The 20,585-nt window shown below is 41.6% G+C and overlaps 1 protein-coding gene and 1 pseudogene across 1 annotated transcript; both read right to left on the reverse strand.

Moving 5' to 3' along the window:
* Positions 1-2,098: 2,098 nt before the first annotated feature.
* Positions 2,099-2,683, reverse strand: LOC129832033 (claudin-4-like; annotated as a pseudogene).
* Positions 2,684-4,098: 1,415 nt separating this feature from the next.
* On the reverse strand, positions 4,099-19,633 carry LOC129831578 (uncharacterized). The gene is made up of 4 exons (XM_055894932.1): positions 19,042-19,633; positions 16,817-17,088; positions 9,102-9,480; positions 4,099-5,317 (listed from the first exon to the last, which is right to left on the reverse strand). Exons 1-4 carry the CDS (start codon positions 19,505-19,507, stop codon positions 4,644-4,646), a joined length of 1,791 nt encoding a protein of 596 aa, XP_055750907.1. The 5' UTR covers positions 19,508-19,633; the 3' UTR covers positions 4,099-4,643.
* Positions 19,634-20,585: the final 952 nt, after the last annotated feature.

A 20,585-nucleotide genomic window follows, 5' to 3' on the forward strand; every position in this document is an offset into this window, starting at 1 on the left:
GGGGTGGTCAGGGAGGCCACAGTTCCACTGGACATGGTGACGCAGGGGAATCATAGGGAGCGTATCAGTCTCTATATTATTGATTCGCCTGCGTTTCCAGTGGTGCTGGGAATTCCCTGGCTGGCCCGGCACAATCCCAGTATTTCATGGAGACAGGGGGTTCTCCAGGGGTGGTCAGAGGAGTGTTCTGGAAGGTGTCTGGGAGTTTCCATCGGTGCAGACCAGGGTTCCACGGTGTGCATTCCCCCCGAGTATGCCGATTTGGCAATCGCTTTCAGTAAAAAGAAAGCGACGAAATTACCACCCCATCGACCGGGAAGGGATTGTGCAATAGATCTCCAGGTAAACGCTGCGCTTCCCAAGAGTCACGTGTACCCCTTGTCCAAAGAGGAGACGTTGGCTATGGAGACATATGTCACGGAGTCTCTGGGACAGAGGTACATTCGGCCCTCCATCTCACCCGTCTCCTCGAGTTTATTTTTTGTGAAGAAAAAGGAGGGAGGTTTGCGTCCGTGTATTGATTATAGAGGTCTAAATGCCATCACAGTGGGGTTTAGTTACCCACTAGCTCTCATCGCTATGGCGGTGGAATCATTTCACGGAGCGCAGTTCTTTACAAAACTGGACCTCAGGAGCGCATACAGTCTGGTGCGTATTCGGAAAGGAGACGAGTGGAAAACCGCATTTAGTACCGCATACCGCGTCATGCCGTATGGGTTAAAGAATGCTCCAGCTGTTTTCCAATCCTTTGTAGACGAGATTCTCAGGGACCTGCACGTGCAGGGTGTGGTTGTGTATATCGATGACATTCTGATCTACTCAGCTACTCACGCCGCGCATGTATCTCTGGTACGCAAGGTGCTTGGTAGACTGCTGGAGCATGACCTATACGTCAAGGCTGAGAAGTGTGTGTTCTCCAAACGAGCTGTCTCCTTCCTGGGTTATCGCATTTCCACCTCGGGGGTGGTGGTGGAGAGTGACCGCATTAAGGCCGTGCCTAATTGGCCGACTCCGACCACGGTAAAAGAGGTGCAGCGGTTTTTGGGTTTTGCCAACTACTACCGGAGATTTATCCGGGGTTTTGGCCAGGTAGCGGCTCCCATTACCTCACTGCTAAAGGGGGGCCCGGTGCGGTTGCGGTGGTCAGCAGCGGCGGACGGAGCTTTCAACAGGTTGAAGGCGCTGTTCACGGATGCACCTGTGTTGGCGCATCCGGACCCCTCTCTAGCATTCATAGTGGAGGTGGACGCGTCCGAGGCTGGGGTGGGTGCCGTGCTATCACAGCGCTCGGGTACGCCACCAAAACTCCGCCCCTGCGCTTTCTTCTCTAGGAAGCTCAGCCCAGCGGAGCGTAACTATGATGTGGGGGACCGGGAGTTGTTAGCGGTGGTCAGGGCTCTGAAGGTGTGGAGACACTGGCTTGAGGGGGCTAAGCATCCCTTTCTCATCTGGACCGACCACCAGAATCTGGAGTATATTCGGGCAGCTAGGAGACTGAACCCACGTCAAGCAAGGTGGGCCATGTTCTTCACCCGGTTCCGGATTACGTTTTCCTATAGACCGGGCACCCAAAACGTAAAGGCTGATGCACTGTCCCGCCTTTACGACACCAGACGAACGTATTGTTTATTCGTTCGTAGAGTGTATTGGACTGTTTTTTCGTCCCCCGTGTATGGGGCATTTGTTTGTACACCCAGTGTTTTCGTGGGGCCGTTGTTTACCGTGTGTGCATTAAAAGCACTATTTTGAACTCTCTGTTGTTCCTGTACCTGACTTCACACTCCCGACACCCAGAGCGTTACACCAATACAATTTGATTTGATTTGGGGACAGCTGAATAACTGTTTTGGAACCCTTTTCTCTAAGAGTGTAGTGTTTCCCTGGCTAAGCAAAGTTGTGCATATTTTCCTTCATAGTATACTGTCTGTGCATACAACATCCTTCCACTGGAACCTTACCTTCATATTCCACTGTCTGTCCATATACCTTATACCACCAATACCTTTTGAAATGTTCATGCCGACCAGTTTGTCCCATGAACTGTCATGTTAAATGTAGGTCTTTGTTGGGGTGGAGAGGCTTACCACAGAACCTGCTGCTTTGATGTAACCTGATGACTTAGCCCCCTGAAGACTAAGCCCCCTCTCATCCTACTATGGGAGCAGTAACCAGGGATCCCAGCCCACCAGCCGATGTAGAGCGCGGCCCCCAGCTCCCTTTGCTGGGCATCTACCAGGAGCGGGTTGTAGACGTCCTGGATGAAGCTATAGGATACAGGATACAGGGATGAGACACAGGAACCTACTGATGATGAGCACCCCCCCTGCCCCCACTGTCACCTGTGCCTAGCCTACCTCCTCCACCACAAAGTTGGTGCATTTCCCCCCGGCGAACGCCATGACAAGGCTGGCGATTCCTACCACGATGGCCACCACGACCAGCGCTCTGGCAGCCTGCAGGTCGGAGCTGAGGGCTAGCAGTCAGTTACCTTACACTGCATCTGGCCCGTGCTCTGGACCACACAGCTCATCCAGATGCCCTCCCATATGGTTTGCGAGGTGACTATGTTGTTTCCGTTGAAGGCTGTGACCCTCCACATGGGCACGCCGCAGACAATGATCGTCCACACCCAGCCGAGCAAGGCCAGAGCACTGCACAGCATCTGCATGCCCATGGAACCCATTCTGAATGCAGTGATTCTGTCTCGCTCTACTCGTCGACTCACTCTTTGTGTCTCCAAGTTAATATTGGAAGGTGATCAAGTGCTTATGTACATTTGAAAACGAGAAAGAAGAGTGTTACTGGCTGTTATAAGAAACAGAGAGCCAGCCAAAGAATACCAACCTTACAGGATTTTTTGTTTTCTGTGGACAATAAAGGTGAGTGTGTCATTTTATTCTCCTTTTTGGAGATGGTAGATCGGTTTACAAAAGCTGTTATTGTTCAAACACACGATGAGGAACGAGGATGTAGGTATGTGCCAGAAAATTCACCAGCTTAAAAGCTCAAACTGCAAAATAAACTTTCAATGGGATTTGACATTATCAGCAATAGATGGCAAATAGTGCTGAATTAAGTTTATAGATAGTTGTGGGAGGGCAGAAAATAAAAGAGAGGATTTTATAACTCATCATACCTTCTTAGTTTACACATTCTCTACTTAAAAAACAACAGTGATGTGTTTTACTTTGCTGACACACCTATGCCAAGCTTTACTCTCACTGGCTTAGAGTGTATCCAGAGCATGCAGTATGCCCCAACCGGTTTGGAGACATTCACATTGCATTGGCACACCAATGGACAGAAGAGAGAGGGGGGGGGGGGGGGAGAGCGAGAGATAATCTAATCTGTTTAAAGTCATACAACATATTTCTCCATGTGCACTGTTAACTAAAGCATTATGTAATGTACAGTATGTAAAAAGTGTGTCAATTTCACAAGAAGTAGATGTGCCAAGTATACCAAAACATGTCACAAGGAATTACGATGTAGTTTCAGGGGTGAAAAGGTAATACTGTTCTTAATGCTTCACAGTTACAGAAAGTAGGGACTATTGTCTATTCAACAATGAAAACAAACCAGGTTCTACCAGTTTTACTAATGTTGTCTGGCAGACCTAAATTCTACATGGTTCTGAGAGGAAGCCAGTTTAAATAGCAGAACTGTTTTCTTATCTCCCTGGATGTAAGTTGGGTAACTGGTTCATCTGTGCATTCTTGCCCCACCTTAAAGATTTAGAAAACTAAATGGTGTCAATCTGTCACTGCCAGTCTTACGTAAATGTCTCAGAGGGTATAATGGGGTACATTTATTTCAAATCCTTAGAAGAAATCAGTGTTCTCAGGATTGTGTGACAGGACTAAATATTTTCCTCACTTTCTTACTCGAATCAATGGGATGTAAAGTCCCACTTTCCAAAACCACTTTTGGTGTCATTCAAACAGAAGGCAGTGAGGAAGGATCATCAGCAGGTCATTTCACCTAAATACTATGCTATTAGACATCTAAGATTTCAGCTGAGAAAAAGGAAATCACAGTAACTTGGAGTCTATTTATTAAAAAAAGACAGTTAAGACCAATGTATAAACTTTGTAGGAAACTTTTTATTAAAAAAATAATTGAATAAGTTCTTTAGACATAATCAATGAACGTATATTGTATGTTTGCAAAACATACTGTGATCTACAGTACAAAGTTATGACAAGTGAATCATACATATATACTGTACCTATGGTTTAACTCTCACATCATATTGCCCATGTTCTTGCATGAATATCAATATTATCATTCTGGTACAGTGTCCATATAAAGCAAAAGAGAAGTTGGGGTTATGGGAATGGCTTCAATTCACTTCAGTCATCACCTCATGACTCATGAGATGATCCCTACAGGCAGCATATACAGTAGCACTACTTCTCTTATGGGCAAGAGTTCTGTCTTGTCTTTTTCTTGCAAAGTCCTGAAGTACTCAGTACATTTGTTTTCATAGATTCATTCTGTTTTGATTTCACATCACTTTCAAAATGTAAAATGCAGAAGAACAAGACTTGAAAATGGCAGTAATTTGCAGGGTATTTTCAAATCACAGAGGATTACCAAAGATAATCAAATAATTTATAGTCTCTCTTGCAACAGTTTCCTGCTCAAACATAAGCTCTGCTGGTAGCTGTGGATCTTGCCTGTGAGTACTTCACTGGGTAGTCGTCACGCTCCTCCTTGGGTGGGCAGGAGCTGCAGAGGAGCCCCCCTCCCAGGATCAGGAGCCCTGCGGTGCCCCAGCCGATGTATAGCGAGGCCCCCAGCTCCCTCCTCTGGGCCTCGACCAGCAGGGGGTTGTAGAAATCCCTGACGATGGTGTTGGCGGACCAGCAGACAGGGACGAGGATGAGGACGCCAGCCACTATGAAAATGATCCCGCTGGCAATGGCTACTTTAGCTTTGGAAGCCTCATCCTCCACAAAGTTGGTGCACTTTCCTCCAGCAATTCCCAGGAGGATGCCGAAGCATGACGCGATGATGGCAATGACGCTCAGAGCTCTGGCAGCCTGCAGGTCCTGGGGTAAGGCCAGAAGGGAGTCGTAGATCTTGCACTGCATCTGTCCCGTGCTCTGGGTTACACAGTTCATCCACAGGCCCTCCCAGATGACCTGAGCAGTCACGATGTTGGCTCCGATGAAAGCTGTGACTTTCCACATAGGCAGGGCACACACAATGATGGTCCCCAGGAACCCGATGATAGCCAGGGCGAAGCCCAGCATCTGACTTCCCATCGACACCATTTGGAAGACTTCTTGTTTTTGTTGTAAAATCAATGAAGCTCAGGCAGAGGTTGTAGAGGAGAGTCAACGCAGGTCAGCTCAGCTTGGTTGTAATCGTTGTTAACTAATGGCTCAGTCACATCCCCTGAAGTTATATGGATCTCTCTGCTCCTGAAAGGGTGGAGTCAACTTCTTTCCCCCAGACCTGAAACCAGTTGACATGGTAATTTTCAAGCCGGACCAGATTCTTTCACTTCACCGGTCGGTATGTGTGGTTGACGACCGGTTTCGATGAGATGCGCAATCAATCTCTTTGGACACGCTAACGAAACCAATGCCTCTGTAGTGAACGCTGGATAGCTGGGAGGTTAGGCCTGTCTGCCCACAGGTTATGGTAGAGACATAAGCTGTCAACAATGCCACTTGAATTAGTCATGGCTGGAAGTTCGACGCTACTAATTTTGTTCCACGTTTTCACGATGACATTGTTTATTGCAAAAAATGTTTTCCTCTAGTCAAGTTGCTAATACCACCAGAATTGTGATTTGTCATAGTCAGAAGTAAGTTTAGGCCTATATTCACTTGGTTTTCTTGGTTTTGATCCTGAACCCATTTCTTTCATGTAATAAACCAATACATTAAATAAACACATTACAGAACATTGCCTTTAAGCCGATACAGATTTAAGAGACCTTGATTTTAAAGAAAGCTGTTGGTAATCTAATTAAACAACCTATTTGAGTTACAGTTTAGAATCTCAAAACTATCCTTCTGAGCACGAACGTCAATTCAACATCTATTGATCATTTATTGAAATTACATGGAAATGACATGGAAATAACGTAGATTCAACCAGTGTGTGCCCAGTGGGATGTTTGTATATTTGGAGAGAGGAGATATGAGGTAGCTTTTGAGTAACCATGCTATCGCCAAAATAAACAGAAATGACCAGATACGTCATCATGTAACTAAAAGATGTTTATCCCTTAAAATCCTTAAGAGTCTATTTTAGTTACATAATGACGTATCTGGTCATTTCTGTTGATTTTGGCGATAGCATGGTTACTCAAAAGCTACCTCATATCTCCTCTCTCCAAATATACAAACATCCCACCCCATCAAAATCCATCAGTTTAAGCTAGAGATATATTTTGTCGACCTTCCGCATCTGCGGTGGAAGGTGGCCGAGCTACAGCGGTGTTTGTCAGCCCATGAGACATCCCTAAAATTGGGCTTCTCATGAAAATGTCAGTAGCGTCCGAACGGTTTGGCCTACAAAACTAATATGGAAAGATGAGACTTCTCCGTTTTGCTCTACAACCCCTACAAGCCCCACGGGACTCGTCTGATGTCAGTAACGCTGATGTGCCATTTTGTTTGGGAGTCCAAACTGTTTGGGCTTCAAACTATGTGTCACGGGACTCTTCTTAAGGTAACCCATACAAAAGAATAGAAGAAGCATGGAGGTAGTTTTGTGGCAACAAAAATAAAGGGGTTAAATATGTGTAAAATATATATATATACATATTTCCTGAGCTTTCTTATATCTTCTAGATATAGCACAGACACTTCAACACTTTTTTATTCATGATTTCTTTTTTACTGTCTTTTTTTGCCATTTATGAATGTGTTATTCTATATGCTTCTATGGGCTATAGTTAAAAAGGCCTAATGCAATATTTTCTAATATTTTTTTTTGATACCTGAAGGGGTCCTAAAATTCCAATTTAAATAACTACATGATCCATGGTATCAACATCTTAAAAATATTTAATATGTTAGCTTAGTACCCACTCCACCCCAATCAGTAGTGTAAAGTACTTAAGTAAAAAACAAGATAATTGTTCCATCTGGTTTGCTTAATAACCTCTTGGCGCACGGATCCCTTTAACGGGATCATTCTCATAAACAACCGCTGAATTGCAGAGCGCCAAATTTAAAAGAAATTACTACAAATATTTATTTTCATGAAATCACAAGTGAAATATACCAAAACACAGCTTAGCTTGTTGTTAATCCACCTATCGTGTCAGATTTTGAAAATATGCTTTACAGCGAAAGCAATCCAAGCGTTTGTGAGTTTATCGATCACTAGACAAAACATTACGAACAGCTAGCAGCAATGTAGATTGGTCACGAAAGTCAGAAAAGCAATCAAATTAATCGCTTACCTTTGATGATCTTCGGATGTTGCACTCACGAGACTCCCAGTTACACAATAAATGTTCCTTTTGTTTGATAAATATTATTTTTATATCCAAAAACCTCCATTTGGTTGGTGCGTTATGTTCAGAAATCAACAGGCTCGAGCGGTCATGAAGGGCAGACGAAAATTCCAAATAGTATCCGTAAAGTTCGTAGAAACATGACAAACGTTTTTTTAAATCAATCCTGAGGTTGTTTTTAACATAAATAATCGATAATATTTCAACTGGACGGTAAACTATTCAATAAAAGAGATAAAGAAAATGTCGAGCTACAACTTTCGCGCGCATGAACTAATCGAAGGACATTCAGCTATCCACTGACGCGATTTGATAAATCTCGCTCATTTTTCAGAATAAAAGCTTGAAACTATGTCTAAAGACTGTTCACACCCTGAGGAAGCCATAGGAAAAGGAATCTGGTTGATATCGCTTTAAATGAAGGAAAGGCAGGCAATTGAACAGGGATTTTTCAAAATAAGAGGCACTTCCGGGTTGGATTTCCTCAGGTTTTCGCCTGAAAAATCAGTTCTGTTATACTCACAGACAATATTTTCACAGTTTTGGAAACTTTAGTGTTTTCTATCCTAATCTGTCAATTATATGCATATTCAAGCATCTGGGCCTGAGAAATAGGCAGCTTACATTGGGAACGTTATTTTTTCCAAACATAACAATTCTGCCTTCTAGCTTTAAATTGTTAATATTTTTACTTTTGATACTTAAGTATATTTGAGCAATTGCATTTACTTTTGATACTTAAGTATATTTCAAACCAAATACTTTGACTTTTACTCAAGTAGTATTTTACTGGGTGACTTTCACTTTTACTTGAGTCATTTTCTATTAAGGTATCATTACTTTTACTCAAGTATGACAATTGGGTACTTTTTCCGCCACTGCCCCTATTGGCTTAGACTTTTAGATTCATGATTTAAGGGAGAATTTAATTCAAAATCAACTTTTAAAACATGAATTGTAAGTTAGAAAATGCATAGGCTTTGATTATTGGTATGATTATTGCTCATAGTTCATGAACATTTGAAATTTCAGCTGTTGTTTCCCAACTTTTCCACAAAGACACATTAAGACTTCACATTATATCATAAAGTGTGTTTATTTTTGGTAAAAATATTTACAGAAAAATGTGTTGTTTTTGTGTTCCGATACATTACAATTCATAGACCAAACAGCTGTTTACAAAACAACGGCATCAATTGCACAGTGGGAGAAAAACAGAGACTGCTGCTAAAATTAACATTTACGCTACATCCATTCTCATTATCAAACAATTTCTCATAGCTTACATACTAGAAGTCAATACTTAAGGATTTACATTGTCAACATTTGAAAGAACAGATTATTCCTCTTGTGTGCAGGTGCAAAAACACATGTTATTCTCATCAATAACAATATCTACATATCATTGTGGACAAAAGTACATGATATAAGTACATATTGGTGGTGCAATTAAACTCTGCAGAGGCAAAGCTAAGCAAAACAATAGCTTGACAACATCAAGGTCGAGAATACCAGTCAATATTCAGGGAGAACTTTCCTCTTTCCATTTCACTTTGTTACAGATACTGTCCAGGCCATCCAGGTAAAGCGTATACTATTGGTGCTGCATACGGCTTGCTTGGTGCATACGACCCTGTCCCTGAGTAGGGTCTGCTGGTTGGGGTGTAAACTCTCCCATAGGGCCCTGCCTGGACCATTGGTTGGCATGGATAGGGGTACATGGGCGCTCCTTGAGAATAGCTGGGGTACCCATACATCTTCTGGGGCGGACAGGAGGTGCAGAGGATGAACCCCCCGATGAGGAGCAGCGCTGTGGAGCCCCAGCCGATGTAGATGGAGGCTCCTATCTCCCTCCTCTGGGTCTCGATGGTCAGAGGGTTATTAAAGTCTGAGATAGTGAACGCCGCTGACCAGCAAACAGGGAAGAGAACCAGAACAGCACATATGAGCAGCAGGATGCCTCCAAGGATCGTCACTTTACTCTTGGAGGAATCAGACTTCAGGCAGCTGGTGCACTGGCCCCCGATGAAGGTGACAATCAGGCCAACAAAGTTGAAGATGATGGAGATGATGACCAAGGCCCTTGCTGCCTCATCACTGAGTCATTTATCTTACATGGCATCTGTCCCGTGCTCTGCATCACGCAGTTCATCCACAGGCCGTCCCACACGATCTGGCCTGTCACAATGTTATCACCGATGTACGTGGTCACCCTCCACCCTGGTCACTGCCACCCCCACGAAGCCGATTAAGCTGAGCAGTTGGCCCAACACCTCCTTGCCAATTCTCCCCATGGCAAGAGTCTGTGTCTGGAGTGGGAGAAAGAGAAGTCTGGCTGCCTAGGTCAGAAACAACTGGAGCCTGCTGAGGAGGACGAATGTGCATGAGGAGTGGTTTCCTGTCACGAGGTGAGTTGTTCGGGACAGACCAGATTTGTCAGACTGTCACGCTGTAGATACTGTGTGACACTCAAACAGAGCTGAAGGAGTGGTGACAATCTTTAACTCAATACTGTCATCTTCAGAAAGCTCTCTTTCATATGCGACAGGTTCAAAACAACCTGGAGTTCAGATGGTCACTCTTCTTTCCACCGAATACCATCAATGGACACTGAAACTGGCACTTCCATGAAGGCATGACCATCTGTCAAAATGCTCAATCCCAAACCTTCATTGTGACTTTGAAAATGTGAATACACGTATGGGCAGGCCTATATATTTTACAAATTAGAAAATCGGTTTTACTGACACAGTGTATCAACATTGGGAAATACTATACTTCAAAAATGCTAGGATAGGATGTGTTATGATGACAGTAACGTTCCACTCCCAGTTAGTCAATGTGTTATTTGTTTCCACAAGTGACTCACTGCAGTCTGATCATGTTGCATTTCATCATCTGCAGGTTACAATAAACTGTCAACAACTTGTAATTTAGGGAAAATGGTATTGGTGACATGTTCAAAACACATAAGAACATGTCTTCACCCCAAAAGCCCCCATCTAATCACAAGAGCCATTTAGATTATGCTTAAGATACATTGAGCACATGGTGTTGGGAAAATGGTTCAAACATGGAGACGCCAAACCACTACAGTATTTAGAAATATTTATGTCAGGCTTTGACCTAGCCTACCAAGGAGGGGTGAAGAAGGAGAGGAGGAGGGCACATGTGAGATAGATATGATTAAGCAGCCTGGTCTCATAGACTAAACGTAACATAGTAAATGTAAATCCAAGACACTGATATTAGTATGATATGTTACGTTTGGTATGGTTACATAAGACAGATGGTTACTTAAAGCAAAAACAAAAGTAGGGTAAGTGGACTTATAACGCAAACGTCTAGCAACCCTAAGGTTGCGAGTTCGAATCGCATCACAGACAACTTTAGCATTTTACTTTGCAACTACTTAGCATATTAGCTATCCTTCCCCTAACCCTTTTAGCTATCCTTAACCCTTTAACCTAACTCCTAAACTTAACCCTAAACCCTAGCTTAACTAATGTTAGCCACCTAGCTAGAATTCAAAACATATCATACATTTTAAAAATTCATTACATATACATGGACAGCTGTTATATTTCACTCATATTTCACTCATATCACTCATGGAATAAAAACTATTTGAAATGTAAAAACTTTGAAATTAAATCAATCCACTCTCATAGCATCTAAATCAATTAAATAATAAATGATGGTTTATGAAAAGACTGGAGTGAGTTGGTTGGTTCACACTAAGCTGTGAGAAAGCAGTATTATGTTCCCATGCTATCAGATCTGTCGATCTGGGAGAGAGAGGGGTTCGAGTTATGCCGTTCTCATGCAGAAAATGTTGAAAGAGCTTAAAATGACATCCCTTCCTTTAGTGATTTTTCTAATTTGTCTCACCAGTAAATTATCTTAGCCTTAGGTGCTTTGTTATTGTGTTAAGATAAAGTCTAATATCTAAATCATTGATTGTCACGTTATATTCAGTTGTGTTACAAAGACAGTTCATTTATATTCAGTAAGATTGAATGATCAAATGATCCTAATATTCCGCCCAGTATCAACTTTAGCATAATTGTTTCACTCTGAATGACTGTTTCACGGTTTGTTCTCTTTCTATTCAAAGAAACCTGCATTATAGTGCAACACCTCAGTCATGTCCCTCCATCAAATACACTGATGACACACTACTGCTGTCTAGTGGTATATACTTATGCCCTCTCTCAGCATAGTTCTATTATGACAAATGATGAAGGAACTGTCTGCCACCCACATGACAAAAACTATGACAAATCTAACAATGCCACCTACCATTGTAAACATCCCGTGATATTTATCTAATAGGAACATTGATGGGAAAAGCTACTCAGTCACGGAAATTAATACATTTCATTTGTATCTCATTTTATTTAGTAAAGTCAAGCTCATGTCAAGTTAACGAGATATATCACATCTCAATGTTGTGACTGAGTGACTGAATCACTGACCTTCCATTGCAGGCTCACTGTTGCATAATCAATTATTGGAATTCACTAGTAAAACTATTCTGGTTTATTAAATTTTCAATGTATTTTTAGCAGCGAAGTGAGAAGCAAAACAAAGCATGTCAGAACAATATCTAAATGTGTGGTAACTGGGAGTGGCTAGAGGAGAAATGTGTATACAGAACATACTGTAGCAAGTCTATATCCATACAGTGGAGTGTATTCACAGATTCCAAGGGAAGACAGGTGTTTGTTTTTTAAACTAACCAAATAATTGTGTCTGTGTTTCATAATTTTCCTTCAATTCGCAAGAGGCTGAATGTATCTCACAGGAGAAAGCATACGAACGAGAGAAACAGTGCCCCTATCTCTCTATGTGTAGGCCATTTATATATCTGATGCTGTCTGGTCTAAACAAGTATGACATTGTTGCCGCCCGTAGAATTGAAGGCAAGCGAAGCCAGCGAGCCCCTATCAAATCCCATTGAGAGCATACGTCATTGACAGAAAAACATGAATTGATGCATCTTGTTGTTTTGTTCTCCGGTGGCTAGCTTGCCAACTAGCTAAAATTGAACCTTTCCTAAATTAGCTATGGTTGGAGATGGGGATTTGGACTTGTGGTTTTACTTAATTCTCCATACTGGCCAATGATTATAATGGCGAATGATTATAATTCTGATCCAACCATTAATTCATACATTGTTGTCCCCCTGGCCTGAGATGGAAGTTCAATATGTAGCTAGATGTAGAAGGCTAATGTTAACTAGCTAACATTGCTCATGAATGGAAATTAGCAAGCATTTTAGCCAAGCATTTTAGCCTAAGATATTTGCCAGGTAGCCTAATATAACAAAAAATACAAGTGTGTACTGTATGACAGAAAGCGTGTAGCCTATGATTGTACCTGTCGACCATGCCATGGCAAAGCGGTTTGTATGCACCTGTGGGGTCTAGATTAACCGCACTTGATAACAATTATCTGGTGCTGTGCGGATTGGCCCGTTGATGTGATAGACGAATCAGTAGGTCTGACTGAAACCTAATGTAATAGGCCTAACAATGTCAATAGGCTACAGATGTTTTAGAGGCAGCATTTACACAGGCAGCCCATTTCTGATCTTTTTTCACTAATTGGTATTTTGGTCAATCTGATCAGCTCTGAAAATATCTGATGTGAAAAGATCTGATGTGATTGGGCAATTAGTGAAAAAAATATCAGAATTGGGCTGCCTGTGTAAATCGCTTACTGTTTTATTGCCAAGTCAACTTGCATCTCTGATTGTTATCGAGCATCTCACAAGTCATTCTAAATAGGTCAAGGTTTACCCACCAAGCAGAGCAGAGCATATAGTGGTGTATGTACTGGTACTGGCTCAAGTGTTTTACCTCAACAGAGAGATAATTCTCCTCACTAAAACTCCAGTCAAAGTACACATTTTAGGGATTAATTGTTGCACTTTCATAAATAGATGGATAATACAGACGGATGATATTGTACTGTTTATTTACAATGATCATACAATTGTTTTAAATCACATGAACAATGTTAAAACAGTGCCAAAATGGAGACATAACTCCATTGATATATTCCTAACCTAATGGATTTCAGTTTACATTGATGGATATAAACAGAGTACTTTAGTGGTTGAGAAAACAGGTGTTTAAAAAACAACAATATTACACTTATAAAATAACTCACAACATTATTACTTTTAACTCAACAAACCCATTCAAGTTCTTTGTGATTACAACACTCACTGTTTTCGCTATAAGAACTGTCAGACAAGTCCTTTGAGCACAGTGTCCTAATTTAAATTGAATTGAATTAAGTGGATCTTTAACATTGCACTGACATAAACAACATCTCAGACATTATGGCACACATGCAGTTAACATAAATATATGGAAATGTCTGCTCTACTCAAAATTACAACCAACTAATTACAGCATTATCACAAAACTGGAAGAGGCAAGTGGAAGGGGGAGGAAGTAAGGAACATGTCTGTCGGCCCTACATTATAGACAAAAATGTTTAAAGAAAATTGTGATGAACAAAATATATACCAGTTTCATTTAAGCTGTGCCATATGGATTGGAAATAGTAGGCACGTGGCTTATGAACTGATACACAAAACTATGCTGGATTCAAAACTTTGAGTTTTTCTATTTAAATTATTATACAAAAGTCTTGCAACCAATAGAATGTTATATATATTTGGGATACAACCATCCCAGCTGTGCAGATTTTGTTTGCGAAGAGACAGAATCATTAGATCATTTGTCTTGGTACTGTCCATATGTAGTTTTTGGTCGCAGGTTCAGGAATGGCTGAAGAATTGCAACATTTACCTGGAGCAAAATCTGCAAATAGCACTGCTGGCTGATTTAAAAAAAAGTCATAGTCAATTGATCAATAGTATAATAATACTCTTAGCTTCATGATTATCTTTCATTTACAATATGCAGAGTTTATGAGAATATAAAGGTTCAGAACTTTTGTGAAACATCACAGCACAGTTGAAAAATATATGGAAAATACAAATCAAAACTGGATGGTGTTCAGAGATAGATGGGAGGTGTTGAGTAGAGCTGAAGGATGAGACTAAAAACAAACAAAAGATAACTATTGTAAAATATACTGTGTCTGTGAAATGTATATAGTATGTATAAGCTGGAAGTGGGAGCTTAGGTGTTGTTGTCCATTAGTATACTACAATTAGGGGAGGGCTGGTAGGGTTAGGGGAAAATAATAAAGGAAAATATATAAAAATATATGTATATTTTATATACAGTACCAGTCAAAAGTTTGGACACACCTACTCATTCAAGGGTTTTTCTACATTGTAGAATTATAGTGAAGACATCAAACCTATATGGAATCATGTAGTAAACCATTTTTTTAAACAAATCAAAATATATTTTATATTTGAGATTCTTCAAAGTAGCCAGCCACCCTTTGCCTTGATGACAGCTTTGCACACTCTTGACATTATCTCAACCAGCTTCGTGAGGTAGTCACCTGGAATGCATTTCATTTAACAAGTGTGCCTTGTTAAAAGTTAATTTGTGGAAATTCTTTCCTTCTTAATATGTTTAAGCCAATCAGTTGTGTTGTGACAAGGTATGGGGTGGTATACAGAAGACAGCCCTATTTGGTAAAAGACCGAGTCCATATTATGGCAAGAACAGCTCAAATAAGCAAAGAGAAACTACAGTCCATCATTACTTTAAGACATGAAGGTCAGTCAATATGGAACATTTCAAGAACATTAAAAGTTTCTTCAAGTGCAGTCACAAAAAACATCGCTATGATGCGCTGTGATGAAACTGGCTCCCATGAGGACCGCCACAGGGTAGAAAGACCCAGAGTTACCTCTGCTGCAGAGGATAAGTTCATTAGAGTTACCAGCCTCAGAAATTCCAGCCCAAATAAATGCTTCATAGAAGATACTTGCTTAGGCCAAGAAAGACGAGCAATGGCCAGTGGAAATCTGTCTTTTGGTCTGATGAGTCCAAATTTTAGATTTTTGGTTCCAACTGTTCCAACTGTCTTTGTGAGACGCAGAGTAGGTGAACGGTTGATCTCCGCATGTGTGTTTCCCATCGTGAAGCATGGAGGAGGAGGTGTGATGGTGTGGCGGTGCTTTACTGGTGACACTATTGGTGATTTATTTAGAATTCAAGGTACACTTAACCAGCATGTCTACCACAGCATTCTGCAGCGATACGCCATCCCATCTGGTTTGCGCTTAGTGGTACTATAATTTGTTTTCAACAGGACAATGACCCAACACACCTCCAGGCTGTGTAAAGTCTATTTGACCAAGAAGGAGAGTGATGGAGTGCTGCATCAGATGACCTGGCCTCCACAATCACCCGACCTCAACCCAATTGAGATGGTTTGGGATGAGTTGGACTGCAGAGTGAAGGAAAAGCAGCCAACAAGTGCTCAGCATGTGTTTGAACTCTTTCAAGACTGTTGGAAAAGCATTCTTGGTGAAGCTGGTTGAGAGAATGCCAAGAACTTAGAAAAGTCCTTGTTTTTGGAAGAAAAGCAAATTCTTTCTGATCAAATTGATCAGAAATACAGTAACATTGTTAATGTTGTAAATTACTATTGTAGCTGGAAACTGCAGATTTTTTATGGAATATCTACATAGGCGTACAGAGGCCCATTATCAGCAACCATCACTCCTGTGTTCCAATGGCACGTTGTGTTAGCTAATCCAAGTTTATCATTTTAAAAGGCTAATTGGTCATTAGAAAACCCTTTTGCAATCATGTTAACACAGCTGAAAACTGTTGTTCTGATTAAATAAGCAATAAAACTGGCCTTCTTCAGACTAGTTGAGTATCTTGGAGCATCAGCATTTGTGGGTTCAATTACAGGCTCAAAATGGCCAGAAACAAATAACTTTCTTCTGAAACTCCTCAGTCTGTTCTTGTTCTGAGAAATGAAGGCTATTCCATGCGAGAAATTGCCAAGAAAGTGAAGATCTCGTATAACGCTGTGTACTACACCCTTCACAGAACAGCGCAAACTGTCTCTAACCAGAATAGAAAGAGGAGTGGGAGGTCTAGTTTGAGAAACAGACGCCTCACAAGTCCTCAACTGTCAGCTTCATTAAATAGTACCTGCAAAACAACCGTCTTAACGTCAACAGTGAAGAGGCAACTCCGGGATGCTGGCCTTCTAGGCAGAGTTGCAAAGAAAAAGCCGTATCTCAGACTGGCCAATAAAAATAAAAGATTAAGATGGGCAAAAGAACACAGACACTGGACAGAGGAACTCTGCCTAAAAGGCCAGCATCCCGGAGTCGCCTCTTCACTGTTGACGTTGAGATCCCTCCTCTGCTGTGCAGTTGGTGCATTTCCCTCCAGCGATCGACAGGCAGATGCCGACGATACCGGTCAGGATGGAGATGATGATCATGGCTCTGGCGGCCTGGAGGTCCTGGGGTAGTGCCAGAATGGAGTCGTAGACCTTACACTGCATCTGGCCCGTGCTCTGCACCACACAGGTCATCCACATTCCCTCCCAGATGGTTTGTGCTGTGACAATGTTGGCTCCGATGAAGGCTGTGACCTTCCACATAGGCAGGGCACACACGATGATGACTGTCAAACAGCCGATCAACAACATGACAATTCCCATGATCTGGATCCCCTGGGAAACCATCTTGACTAAATAGTTCCTCACACACACACTGTCAACTGATTGTTCCTGACCTCACACACTCCAACCTGAGTCTCACACACGCAAACCTGAGTATCACACACTCCAACCTGAGTACGGACAGATCCCGAGGAGTCCAGCTATTCCCAAAGTGTTCAGAGATGGTTCACACAAAAGAGACCAGTATTTTTAGAGTTGTGTTGTAGAAGGTAGATTTTGTAATGTGTTAAAAACAGATATGATGCAGGTATGTGTTACTAAAATTCCCTGCTCTGCTCCCATTTGCTGAGAGATGTTTATACACAAACAGACAGAAGCCCAATAACCTCTAGCAGTGCTGACCTAAGAGAAAAGAGCAGCTTCACGGTCATATGGCCACTTGACGCAGAAACAAAACAGCTATTCCTTCTGACTCACTACTATGGGACTGATATCAAAGAATGACTTGGAAACTGACTATGGAGTTTTAACAAGAAGGCTGGGAAGAAAGAGTTGGGTTATTAGGAAATGTGTTATTTGGAGGTGTTTAAAACTATCGTTTTTTATGACTGCACACTGATGTACACTTCTATCAGGACACACAATGTTTTCACTGAGACTGCCAAAATACAAAATGAAGTGGGGTGTAGTTAGCAGCGATGGGGACCATGTAACAGAATGTTGTTTTTACTTCTTATGAGAATGTTCTATGTTTCTATTCCTATAGGGGGAGTCATTGGACAATGAAGGATTCTCAGGTAACAGTCCCATTCCAAAGGCAAAGCATTTCTCAACCTCAGGTCTTATCTAGCCATCAATATGTTTTTTTTTCTTCCCCTTATGTTAAATGTACCAATTTTGGTGAGTGTTATCAAACTAGGCTCCTGTAGGAAATGTTAGGCCTACATTTCAGCATGGCTAGAGGGTATATATGGTACATATTTAAAAGAGAATAGAGATGTTTACTCTTAAGGTGAAATAGTCTACTAAATAGTAGTCTAATCTATCTACTCTGTGATTTCTCAATGAAATAGTCAGTTTGACGGTTGGTGTGGGGTGTGGCTGAAGAGCTAAGAATAAGCATGACCATGCTGAGGGGCTCGCTGAGGGGCTCGCTGAGGGGCTCGCTGAGGGGCTCGCTGAGAGGGGATAGAGATTCATTCATTTGATATATGATCAAAGGTTGTTGCTCATGTACAGTCAAAGAAAACATGAGACAGTGCATTTGAAGTTGAATAAAAATATTTATTTACAGTATTATCACCATTGAAATTCACATTTTCTGAATCACACACATTTAAAAAATATATTTAGTCAAAATGATGAATGAAATGTACACTTTCAATGCAAACGTTAGGGGAAACCCATTCAGATCATTTTGAAATATTTTATACATGTTTTCAAATAATAGCTTTGGCTAGTTCCCATTCATTCTATGTATTGTGAATATACGTCAGAAGGAGTATTAGCTGACATTGTCCATCCACTCCCTTTTCTGGGTGTGTTGCATGCCATCATGTCATTTCTTACTTATACAAGTGCCAATGTCTGGAAGTCTGTCTTTAATGAAATACATTGGAATTTTTTCATTTAGCAGTGGAACCAAGCTGTGATATCATACAAACATGATCGAACAATCACAAAATCACAATGTGAGGCAGTAAGGATCACACTGCACAGCACCTGTATAAATATACATAGTCTCGCTCTGTCTTTAATAATCTCTCTTGCTTTTCTTTCTCTTTCTGACGTTTCTCCCACTCCTCAAACATAGTCCTTGGGTGCTGTGGACCTGGCAGCTGAGTACTTAGTGGGGTAATTGTCCTCTTTAGGGGGACAGTTGGCACAGAGGAACCCTCCTCCCATGATCATAAGGGCCGCGGCCCCCCATCCAATGTAGAGCGCAGCCCCCAGCTCCATCTTCTGAGAGCTGGTCAGCATGGGGTTGTAAAAGTCCCTGATGATGGTGTTGGCCGACCAGCAGACAGGGATGAGACACAGGACGCCAGCGATGATGAAGACTACACCCGAGCCCACGCCTATTCTGGATTTGGCCCTCTCATCTTCCACGCAGTTGGTGCACTTTCCCCCGGCCACGGCGAGCAGGATGCCCACCAGGCCCATCATGATAGAGATGATGATGAGAGCACGAGCGGCCTGGAGGTCCTGGGGTAGTGCCAGCATGGAGTCGTATACCTTACACTGCATCTGACCTGTACTCTGGACCACACAGTTCATCCAGATGCCTTGCCAAGTGGTTTGGGCTGTGATTATGTTCTCGCCGATGAAGGCTGTGACCTTCCATTGAGGAAGAGCACAGACCACGATGGCCCCGATCCAGCCAATGATGCCCAGGGCTGTGCCCAACATCTGAAACCCAGCAGATACCATCTTTTCTTCTTCTTTAAGTCCTGGAGGAGTTGATGAAGGAAATCTGCCGAAAATGAGTGTCTTCTTAGAAATCAGTTGCTTGGTATGTCTTGCTTGAAAAATATCCAAGTGTCAATATTTAAGCCATAGTGGCAGCAGGTGCTTTTATACACCTGACTTGGGAGGGGCTTGGCACACAAACGCTCCAACACACCTTTGACATGACTTGCCGCTTCTCCCTCAAGGCATGTGTCGTAATTCTGTTTTTGTCTTCTCTTGTCAGTTAAATGGTACAAGTGGAACAGTCTCATTGTGACTCACCATTGTTCAAATAGTTTTAGCCAAACTTAAGAGGAATCGTGTGTGCCAACACCCTTAAAATATCAACTCAGTATCAGGGTTGCACTATTATTCTCTCTCTTTTGCCTGTTTCATGCTGCCACTACATTCTGTGGAATGAAACTAATAGAAAAGCATCTGTTCATGTCTGAGAAAATCTGTGAATAAGGATTTTCTACTTTTACATCAAACTCAAATATCAAAATTAGAATCTGACATTTACACAATTATATTGAAATGAGTTCCAACCTCTTTCCTCTTAATATGAACAGAGCCCTTTAATTTCTCAAATGAAAGGGTTGGCTCTATATAGAGCCAACACTTTAGTTTATAGAGTTTTAACAAAATGTTATTTTACTTTGGCTATCTATTACTTGACATTCACTCTTCACCTTTGACCCCATGGCTAACCTTTGCAGCTCTGGGACTCCCATCAGATCATATTGACTTGAAATAATGCCAGAATACACCAAGATATTCACTTATTTAGTTATGTGAAAAACCAGTGTATCATCCTACAGATCCCCTTGAATACATAGGTCCTACTGTAACTTATTATTTTCCTGCTTGACTTTACAATCCCTCACATAGATATGTTAGAAGACTGCAACAGCAAATATGTAAGGTGGTCTTTGGTTTCCCAGGCTTGTGACATTGTCAAAAGAATAAAGACATGTTCCCTTTCCAAGAGATAATCTATTTTCCCTTACAGAAACAGTACAACTATTTAAACTAAAGTTTCATTTCATCAGGGGTGTAG

This window comes from Salvelinus fontinalis, chromosome 33 (genome assembly GCF_029448725.1).
Source record: "Salvelinus fontinalis isolate EN_2023a chromosome 33, ASM2944872v1, whole genome shotgun sequence".
NCBI lineage: Eukaryota > Metazoa > Chordata > Actinopteri > Salmoniformes > Salmonidae > Salvelinus > Salvelinus fontinalis.

Excerpts from the sequence above, each read along its gene's own strand:
- LOC129831578 (XM_055894932.1), bottom strand. The coding sequence starts at position 19,507 with ATGGTATCTGCTGGGTTTCAGATGTTGGGCACAGCCCTGGGCATCATT. Across the intron at positions 17,089-19,041 it reads CCCCATGCTGACCAGCTCTC|GTTTGACAGTCATCATCGTG; the intron begins AGAAGATGGAGC and ends TGTTGATCGGCT. Across the intron at positions 5,318-9,101 it reads GACAGGGTCGTATGCACCAA|CTTCATTGATTTTACAACAA; the intron begins GCAAGCCGTATG and ends CCTCTGCCTGAG.